The sequence below is a fragment of the Equus caballus genome, chromosome 28 (assembly GCF_041296265.1).
Source record: "Equus caballus isolate H_3958 breed thoroughbred chromosome 28, TB-T2T, whole genome shotgun sequence".
Taxonomy (NCBI): Eukaryota; Metazoa; Chordata; class Mammalia; order Perissodactyla; family Equidae; genus Equus; species Equus caballus.
In genome coordinates this window covers 44,390,064-44,400,681 of record NC_091711.1, presented here as the reverse complement: position 1 = coordinate 44,400,681, position 10,618 = coordinate 44,390,064, and the positions used below count along the sequence as shown (strand labels likewise).

The 10,618-nt window shown below is 57.5% G+C and overlaps 1 protein-coding gene across 1 annotated transcript in view; it reads left to right on the top strand.

The window, feature by feature from the left end:
• Nucleotides 1–468: 468 nt before the first annotated feature.
• Nucleotides 469–10,618, top strand: part of NFAM1 (NFAT activating protein with ITAM motif 1) — a 34,231-nt gene continuing 24,081 nt past the window's right edge. The window contains exon 1 of the mRNA XM_001503005.7: nucleotides 469–870. Coding sequence (XP_001503055.3) covers nucleotides 792–870 — 79 coding nt within the window. The 5' untranslated portion in view covers nucleotides 469–791. The remainder of the gene's footprint in view (nucleotides 871–10,618) is intronic.

Below are 10,618 nucleotides of genomic sequence, written 5' to 3'. Positions count from 1 at the left end.
GTCCTGCACTGGTGCCTGCTGGCAGCAAGGATAGGGCTGTGGTGTGGGCCCAGAGGGGAAGCAGTGCCTGTGTCTGGGGGGGGGGTGGGGGGGAGGGCGTGAGCTCAGCTTTGGGAAGCCGCAGAGAGGAAAGACTTTTGAAGTGAGTCAGAGGAGGCATGTGCTAGGGACCCACTGTGTGGGAGACCCACCATGCAGGGGACCCACAGTGGCCCTCCCTGGGCTAATGAGGACGGGCAGCCTGACCTTCTGCCCTGGAGGCGGTGGGCACCCAGCAGGGCTGGAGCCTGTGGCTCCCACCCTCCCCCTAACTGCCCGCCCCTTTTCCATCAGCACCTGCCCCTCCTCCCTTCTCCTGACCACTTCCACCACGACCCCAAACCCTGTTCTCTGATGAGCATATTATCAGGAGCTCCTGGACTGTTTCCAAGGGGAGGTTTGTGTGGACAGAGTCGTTTTGAGAGTTTCAGACGTGAGCAGCTAAACCAAGCCCTGGAGTTACTTGTGCAAATCCTGTGCTCCTTCTGTCACCATCTGGGTGGGACAGGGCGGAGGAGGGGAGAAGCCCACTGCACTGGGTGGACTGGGACGAGGGTGAGCCCCAGGTCCCTCACCTGGCACCGCCTGCCCTGGGGCTGTTCAGCTCCTCCTGTGGAAGTCCAGGCTCTGAGGAAGCCGACCGGCGGCCAGGGAGGAGCTTGGTGGGGACGAGAAGGGGAACTGTGGCTGCCAGCACGCTGTCCTCTCCTGTAAACAAAAGAGGAAGGAGGGACACCGAGCAAGAGGCCCCGATGGAGAGGCGGCCGGCGCGGCGGCGGGGCCCCGGGCTCCTGGGTCTGCTCCTGCTGCCCTGGACGCTGCCGCTCGCAGGTACGGGGGCCGCGGGCTCCGGCTCCGCGCGCTCGGCTCTGCGCATCAGAGCGCCTTTCATCCGCCGCCCGGGCGGCTAATTCCCGGCTGTCTCGGGGGATTTGCTGGCTGCGTTTGAACATCGCCGCCTTCACAGGGGAGCCTTCAGGCACCGGGGGATGTTTAGCTAACGCCTCGCCAAGGTGGCGTTTGAAGGGGCCGGGGCAGCGCTCCCCCGGCAGCGGGTTAGCAGCCTCGCTGCCAGGCGGCCTGACCTCCTGGCCCTGGAACAAGGTGGGGGCGGGGGGGAGGGGTGTTGTCGCGGCCAGGGGGCTGCAGGGTCGGGCGAGGGTCAGTGAGGAGGAACAGCTCACCCTCAAGGGCTTTTCGGGGGGGAGCGGCTGCATTGAACTGAACGCGCCAAGCAGCTGAGCCCCTCTCCCCCGTGGTAGCCCAGGAGAGCAAGGGAGGCCAGCTGGGGCCACCGGAAGCGCTCTGCCCGGGGCACAAAATTGTCACTGTTCCCAGAAAGGGTCGCACCTCCCACTTCCTGAAATGCAGCCAGAGGTCACATCATTGTTTTACGAGGGGAGCCAGGCCTTCGTGGGGGCCCACGCTGTTCTCCTTCCCTGGTCCCAGGCCCCTCAGAAGCGGGGTGGCCTCCATCCAAGCCAGACCCTGGGGTGGGTGGCCTTGGGGTAAGTTCGTCCAGGCCGTGGAATCCCCAGGAGTGACTCTCGCCAGGGCTGCCCACACAGGGCTCCCTCCGCTCTGGCTCTCCCAAGCGGGTCTGGCGCTCCTGTTTTCCCAGGAGGCCCCGCCCTGCTGTGCAGGCCAGGCCCTTTGCTTCCTGTTAGACTTCAACGGGGCTTCCAGGAGCTGCCCACCTTCTGCTTCATCCTCTGCCTTTCCTTTGTACCATGACCAATAACAGCTATTCTTATGATCATGAATTAGCTGCTTCAGGCACTTACCACACTCAGCCCCCCTCGAGGCACCCTTGGGTGCTGTCCCCACTGGCATCGTTTAAGAACAGGGAGGCCAGGTGGCTTGCCCAAGGCCCAGAGGGTGAGTAGAGGTCAGGTTCAGAGCCAAGTCAGCCTAAGAGTCAGCCTAAGCCTGGAGCCAGGACCTTTGGCAGTGGGTCTGGGGCTGCTCTTGCGTTTCTTTGTAAAGAACATTCTTCACAGAAAAATTTCCTCTCCCCCCTCCTCCACCCCCTGGCCCTGGGAGGCAAGAGCAGACTTTGGGGTCCTTACCACAGGCCTGGGGGGCCAGGCCCTTTGCCACATCATCTCCTTCAGTCCTTTAATCTGGCTCACTTCAAGCCCCCTCCTACCTGCCCCCCCATGGCTGGGTGCAAAGATGGCCCGAGGAAATGCAGCTTGTTGGTGACAATGCGTTTGAACTCTCACTTAGTCACTTTTAGCTTAATTCCCCCTTAATTCCCTTCATTTCTTTTTGTGTGGTCGCTTCTCCCCAAAAGGGACCCGGCACATTCCAGTAACCTAGCAGGGGAGACTTTTTGGGGTGCTGCTTTGAAAAACGCTTTGTAACCGTCTTCACTACAAACAAACCGCAAATTTTCCCCAGTGTTGCAGCAAACGTCGTACAAAAGAGAAACTGCTCTTTCACAAGAGAGGAAAACACCCTCGCGGTCTCCTAGAACCTCTTGGAGCAGCACGCAGCACCCCAGTGCTCCTGGTCCTGGTCCTGCCCCTGCGGCGCCCGGCTCCCCGCCCCTCCCCCACCCTCCTGTCTCTGAGCTTCCAGGGTTTGATGGAAGGAATCTGGCCTCTCCCACATCCCCCAACCTCCCCTGACTTCACCCATCCGCCTGGGCAACCAGCTCCATGAACTGCCAAGATGGAGCACCATGGCCCAGCCGGTCCCCTCCACTGAGTCCACAGGGGGCTCCGAGCCCAGGGTCAATGCGCCGTTTGCCTGAACCCCGGCGTGATGCAGGGTTGAATGCAGGCCCGGGGCTTTCAGCCAGAGTTTGAATCTGAGCTGTGAGATTCGCTTGGCTGCCTCGACATCTTGGGGAGCCCACGGGCTCCTCGGGGCGGCTCCGCCTTTCCAGTGGTCTCCAGCGCCCAGCGTCTCAGGACCTCTCCTGCTCCCCATCCTTCTCCTGTTGTGAGCTGGGACTCAGGCCTGCTCGCCTCTGGTCTCTTGAGCCCTCTGCAAATTCTCCTTTCCTCAAAGGGTCCAGCAGCCACTTGTGGTCTCATGGGCAACTACTCTCCCCCGGAGGTGACTCCTCTGAGCCTGAGGCTCAGCTTTCCTGAGAGCAGCTGGACGCCTGCTCTAGCCCTGCTTCCACCGGGCCTCAGTGACCTCCAAGGGCTTCGGACCAGACAGACCAGGTGCAATGCCTTTTTATGTTGACTACTGTGTGACCTCAGGCAAGTCACTTAACCTTTCTGAGCCTCGGGGTCTTTAACAATCATCAGTCCCCTTTTTCTTCCTGGCTTTTCCAGAGCTCTTGGGCTGTATTTATTTCTTAAATATCCATTGAGAAGGACCAGTTCTAGGCACTGGGGGGACCTGGAGGTGAACAAGCCACAGCCCCCACTCTCAGCCTGTTGGAAACTGTGAGAGCCACCTGGAGAACACAGCCTGAGGTGGAGTCACGGATGCCGGTTTGCCTCCCCTCCCCCATGTGCTCTGGACTCAGGTGCCACCACTCTCTTTGTCATCCAAAAGATGTTCAGGGGCCTCCTGCTTCCCTTCCTGCAGCTCCGGCCGCTGTCAGCACTGGCCTCTGCTTTTCATCTTCGTCTAATCCCAATAAAGAGCTTCTGTGGCAGGCGGAGGAGAAGCACCTCCCTGCTGGAGGTGGGGCAGGGGGAGTGTTGGAGGGGCTGACGGAGCGGGGCCCAGCCGGGATGGGGAGGAGACGGAGCAGGTGGGTGGGTGGCAGGCACAGCAGGAATAAAGGCTGGGAGGCCAGAAGGCAGAGCGCAGGGAGGGCGGTTCCGTTTGATGAGAGGACCGGCTCTCAGCAGAGCCGCGGGATATGATTCCCACTGGGATACAATTCCAGGTGGATTATAAATGCCTGTCAGGTAGGGGTACAGACGCTGTTCCAATAGGTCCTATTGTCATTGCTTTCCCTTTTTAACTTGTGAAATATAATACAGGCACAGAAAAGTGCAATAAATATTACAAGACAAGGTCCTGCGTGACTACCACCCAGGTCAAGAGAGAGAACATTCCAGTGCCCAGAGCCCCTGGGCCCCTACCCCCAGACGCCCCCCTCCCCCGCCAAGAGGTACCACCATCCTGACTTCCAGGGCAGTGGCCTCCCGGCTGTTCTTTATAGTTTTATCCTTTGGTGCGCATCCCTAAATGATACAGAGGACTCTTGCTTGTTTTTGAACTCTGTATAATCAGAATGATACTGCGTCTATCCTTTCATGACCTGCTTCTTTCGCTCAATGTGATATTTTTTTAAGATGTCTCCAGTTGACGATGTGGCTGAAGTTTGTTTATTTTCATTGCTAAAGAGCAGGGGTTGCTCCCCGCGGCCCTTGGTCTGAATCCAGCCCACTGCCATTTCGTAGGACCTGCGAGTTATGAATGGTGTTTATATTTTTTAATGGGTGGGGGAAAAAATCAAAAGAAGAATATTTCACGACATGTGAAATTTATACAATATTCACATTTCCACGTCCATAAGTAAAGTTTTATTGGAACAGAGCCATGGTTATGCGTTCATAGATCATCTATGATTGCTGTCACCCTCCAACGGCGGAGCGGAGTAGCTGTGACAGAGACCATATGGCCAGCACAGTGTAAAATATTTACTATCTGGCCCTTTAGAGAACACGTTTGTAAACCCCTGCTGTTGAGGGCCCATTGAATGAACATACTGCGATTTACATCGTTATGGTCAGTGTTTCAGGAGCTTCTGGTCTGGGGCTTTGCACACTCGTGTGTGTCTCCAGACACACGTGTGCTTGGTGCCTCCAGGGGCCATGTTCCCATTCAGGCCGCTTCTCTCGGTGCTGTCTGCCTGCCTGTGTGGACTGTGAGCGTCGAGAGGGCAGGAAATGTTCGGACTCACTTGGCTTTGAATCCTTGACTCCCAGCACGGTGCCCGGCACCTGGGCATGCCCAGAAAATGCTAACAATAGCAGGACGAATTCCTCAGCCACAGACAATCCCAGAGGGCGCTCTGAGCAGGTAGAGACGTTATGCCACCAGGAGAGGCACCTGAGGCCCAGGGGGTGGTCTTGATGAGGTGGGGCAGGCATGGACCTCTCGTCCTCCCTGAGCCTTGGGTTCCTCTGGTGCAGGTGGAGTAACAAGACCCTCATGTCTCATGAGTGAGAGAATGGACGAGGGAGTGCTGGGTAAATGTGGACCCGGAAACAGGATCTGGCCCTTCACCTGTTCCCTCTGGCCATCTACCTGCTCCCTCTGGCCCTCCACCTGCTCCCTCTGGCGCTCCACCTGCTCCCTCTGGCGCTCCACCTGCTTCCTTGCTCACTGTGGGTCTGGGCATGGCCTCGCCATGGTGGGAGTGCAGGTGTCAGGCACTGGGGTGGGGGCTGGAGCCAGAGGAAGGGAAGAGGGTAATTCAGGGGGAGCCTGGAGGGGTGGACGGGGAGGGAGTAAGGTGAAACTGGCAGGCGGAGTTCCTGGCCCCCTGGCAAGGACAGTTTGACTGCCTGAGTTTGAGTCCCAGGAGACTTTGGCCAAGCCTCCTGACCTCTCTGAACCCCTACTTCCCTGTCATGGTGCTCAGCACCCCCCGATCAGGCCTCTTGCCAGTGGCGACAGGAAGGCACGTCCAGGACCACCAATGGCCCCAGGGCTTGGCACCTGGGACCCCTCGGGGAGGGACCGTGAGGCCTCGATTATGGGGACAAGGTGGTGTGGTGGGCCTGGCAGGTGTCTGCTCCCTTCCCACACCAGGACTGCGTGGGCTGTGGGGGAGAGAGGGGAGGGCTGGAGCTGGGGCTCCTTTGAGGCTCAGGGCCAGAACTCTGCTTGCCGCAAGGGACAGGGGAGGGGCCCCAGAGTGAGCGCAGCCCAAGCCCAAGGGCAGGGGCAGCCTTCCATCACGCAGCCTCCCATCAGGCAGCCGGTCAGCATGCAGGCACGGGAGGTGCCTACAGTGCTGGTCATAGGGTCCAGGTCACATTTCTCAGGGCCACTTGGCAACACATATCAAGATTTAAAATATGCATCTTCTTTGAATCAGCAATTCCCCTTCTCGGACCTTGTCCTAAGGAGCTAGGGGACCAGGAGTCAACCTATATGTATAAGGATGATTACCATGTGTCCTTGGAGCATGGCTGCAGACAGCCGCACTGCCCCGAAATGCATTTAGATAAGACCCTCTAGGCCCTGCCCCCGGCCAGGCTCCTGCCCACTTCTCTCATACCACACTTTTTTCTTTTTTTTTTTTGGTGAGGAAGATATGCCCTGAGCTAACATCTGTGCCAGTCTTCCTCTATTTTGTGTGGGACACCACCACACCATGGCTTGATGAGCAGTGCTAGGTCTGCACCCAGGATCCCAACTTAACCACTATGCCACTGGGCCAGCCCCCACCCTGCTCTTTGACCACCTCCCATGAGCCTTTGCTCCTGGTGTTGGCCTGGAAGATGTCCTCTTTTTTGCCCACCTGGTGACTCCAAACTGTTGGTCAAGGTCAAACTGCTTCTTTCCCTGCAGTGTCCTTTCTGACCCACTCTCCCAGGCCCTGACAAACCCAAGGACCAGGCCCTACCCCCCAGGTAGTCACCTGGGGTTCTGAGCTATGGAGCTCAGAGGTATGAGGGGGGTGACTGAGCTCACCTGGGGCAAGTGAGGGTGTGGACAGAGCCAGGGAACAAGGATAGAAACTTAAGAGGTGGGCTATATAAGAAAAGCCAGAAAAAGGGCAAAGGGCGAAGGGCAAAGGGCAAAGGTACAGGCTGGGAGGACCCTGGGGGGAGGGAGAAGGTCAAAGAGGGAGCTGTCTGCAGGGTCAGGGTCACGGCTAGAACCAGCAGGAGCCACAGCTGAGCCACCAGGGTCTCTGTTGACCTGCTCCTGCGTGAGATGGGAGGGGAGGCGGCGGCTGGGAGGGAGGGACGGGGCTGGCAGATTGCAGGATGCAGAAGGAGAGGACGGGGAGGACGGAGGGCAACTGGGGGATTTTGTGTCTGGAGGGTACATACAGGGTCTTTGGGAAGGTAGAGATTTAAGAAAAGTCGGGATGAAAGTGATTGGGCGAAGGCATCTACAGGAAGGAGTTAGGGTGTTGACAACCAGAAGCAGTAGTATTTTAAAAGGAGGCTGGGGGCGGGCGGGGGGACACACTGAATCCCACAGAATGAGTCATAAATGTGAGGTTTTAGGGGCCAAGGAAGGCTGTTTGGAACTCAATAGTATTTCTCTTGTCATCTTTCTAACGAGAAATATGATCATGTCACTTCCCAATTTAGAAGCCCCCAGAAGCTCCCCCAGGTTTCCAGGACGACTCCCCCCACCCCCCAAACCCTTTCTTTCAACTCCACCAGAGCTCTGGAGTTCTCCAACTCAGTGCCCTGTTAGCAGCTCCACCCAGGAGCTTTCTCATGCTTAAAACCCCCTCTCTGTGCCCCTCCCCCTCCTCTGCCTCCTACTCTTCCTTCAAAGTTCAGCTCAGTGAGAGACGGGGAAGAAAGATCAAATCGTTCACAGCTGTGACGCCAGGGTGGCAGACCTGCAGACAAGTTCCATGTTCTTCTCGATCCTTTGCTGTGATTTCTAGAATTTCTATAGTGAGCATGTTTCACTTTTATGATGGGGGGGGACCTGAAGAATTATAATTTACAAAAGTAGCAGGGCCCAGTCTAAGGGTCACCTCTCTGGGGAGCCCTCGCCCTCTCCAGCTGGGTGGGGTCCCCTCCTTTGGGTTTCTGCAGCCCCGAGACTCCCCTTTATCTCATCACTTCCCAGTCTCCCTTCCCAGTGGTGAGCCTGGCCCTCCCTGGCGGGACTTCACGTGGGCACACACTCTGGGGGTACCCTGGTAGGATCTATCCCCCTCACTCCAGTTCTCCTGCCCCCATTCAGAGACTAGGAGCAGGACCCCCACCCCACCTCTTGGTCCCTATTGCCACCCTCCACTCCACCTGACACCCTTCTTTGAGGGTAGTGTGGGGTGTAAAGGGAGAAACCGAGTCGCCTGGTACCCCAGGCCACACCCTCAAACAAGTCCAAGCTTGGAGCAACTTGCCTTTGAAAACGGGCCGAAAGGGAGGTGTCCGCTGTGAAGTACTAGTTAACACCCGTGAAGTTTATACATTTCTGGGACCAAACACTAGACATTTTGCACTTGGTCTGTGTCCCCGCATGCTCGCTGTGCACCCAGGGTCCAGAGTCTGGAGGCGTGAGAACAGGACACAGGCTGGCTGTAGAAACAGCCCCCGAGGTAAGCCACATCCGTGTGCATCTTTGTAATTTGGAGGTGTTGAAAGATGTGACAGCCAGTATGATGCCTCCGTTCAGAGGGCATCAGCATTAAAACCTCCATAATACACATCCATTCAAAGGCTGTCTTCCAATGCCTGCTCTGCGCTTCTCCCCAGTCAGCCGCCGGGCCCTGTGCCATTTGAGGTGTGTGTCCTGAAGGACCCACCTGTTTTCTGCAGCATCCTGGCACTCATGCTCAGGCAGTGGCCAGAGCCCTGTGCTAAAACCAGCAGCCCTGCACCTGTGTCATCCCAGCAGCCCCTCAGACAGGCCTTGAAAAAAGGCACAGCTCTGAGAGATGCCAGAATTAAACTGGAGGGCAAAACTCTATGCCAAAAATAAAGACCGTGGGAACCGCTTTCTTCTGTAGCTGGGGCATCAAAGTGTTTTCCTTTAAAATCGACCTAAGTCAGAATGGATACCTTTGATCAGCACGTCTGGGCTCTCATGCCCTTGGCTGATGATGCTGATGCTCAGAGCATAGGAGGGATTGAGTTCCTAGCAGAGGGGGAGCTGCGGCCCAGGCCCAGCCCAGGAATCGGTAGGAGAGGAGCATCGAGGAAGCCAGGGCAGCTGGAGAGAGTGGAGAGAGATGGGGCAGGTGCCAGACTCTGGGGGTGAGGGGATGTCATCGCAGCAGTGAGGGAGGGATGGACGCTGGCCAGCCCTCTTTGGACACTTGGCTGGCCTGGCCACAAGGTGGTCTGTAGAGGGCTCCTGGGGCCCCTTGCTTCTGCTCTGGGAGCCACGAGCTCTGCTTGAGATGGGCGACCCCCTAATGCTACAGGGTCAGGACTGAGTACCATTGCCCCAGACCCTACATGCTGTTAGCTGACCCATATTTGGGGAATGGCCTCTGAATTTTTCCCTCCCTTTAAAAGAGTGCAGTTCTTTCATTGGAGTTTTTTCTTTTGCTTCCTTTGAGATTTTTAAACTATAGGGTAGAGCAGTGGCTAAGAGTGTGGGGTTAAGGACCCAAGGAGACCCAGCTTAAAATCCCATCTCTGCCACTGACGACTGCACTGCTGGGGCAAGCTCTTCCCTTCCCTGAACCTCATTTTTCTCATCTGTGAAAAGGGGAGCGTGCCCAGGGAGGTCAGCTCTTATCATCACGTGGCCTCACAGTGATGCCTGAGAGTCTGCTCTGGGCAGGCAGGGCCGCGCCCCCAGGAGGGGCTCAGGGAGGAGGTGAGCAAGTCCTGCAGACCGAGAGGGTGACCCCACAGCCTGGGGAGAGGCAGGGAACAGCAGGGCATTCCTAGCAGTGGGAATAGCACCAACAAAGGTTCGAGGTAGGCCTGGCGCTGGTGGGGGGTGAGCCGAGGGCTGAGGGCAACTGAGCTGGTCTGCGAGGGCCTGGAGCGTGGACTGGGTCATCTAGGCCAGGGGCTATCAATTGTTTTTTAACGGTGGCCCAAAGTTAAGGGATGCACATTATAGCGCGACCCTGTCTGAACTCAGTTGTATGAATATAATTGAATCCAAGTCACGAACATGCCCTTACTACTCATGAAATGCTCCATGTTCTGTTTTTTTTAACTGCTTGTCTTGACCCTGTAAATTGATTTCAGACTCCTTCTTGGGTCTCCTCCTCTGGTGGGGTGCCCAGCGGGGCCAGGGAGGGCACAGCAGGATGGCTGTGGCTCCCCCAGGGCAGCGCCAGGCGGGCCCTAGCTGGGGAGGGGAGGAAGCTGGATTCCGGAGCTGTCGAGGTGGAAGTGGGGTGTTGAGCTGAGGTGGGGAGGTCAGATGGGGTGAGCACCCCTCCACACACCCAGTCAAGTTCCTTGATTGCAAATCTCTCCCCACAGGGACTCAGCACGGGGTCCCCAGGCCAGGAGTGGGAGTAGGGTACCTCCAACCAGCTCTCAAACCCACAGTTCAAGCGGCCACAGATTCAAAAGAAGAACTGGAAAAGGAAGGAATCAGGGTGGTAGACAAAGTCTTTCCCAACAAGGGCAACAGACAAGCAAGATGGGGAAGAGCAGGAGGGGGCTGCTGGGGGAGGGCTCTCAGCTCAGAGCCCCTGCCACACGCAGCTCACCAGTCAGGGGCGCTCGAGGGCCACGCTCGAGGGCCACACCCGAGGTCTGTGCCCCAGGGCGTCCCCCGTTCCCTTGTGTCCAGCCCTGCATGGGACCCAAGTCGGTAGACAGGCTTGGTCAGGGAAGGAGGGCTGGCCCCCGGGGTCCTGTCATGCCCAGAGGCCACTCCGTGCTGCGTGCGCCCTGCGCCATGGGCCTGTCACTTATGCAGTTGGAAGAGTCAGGCTGGCATTTGCCTTTCTAGACTCCCAGGAGGACTCAGGATG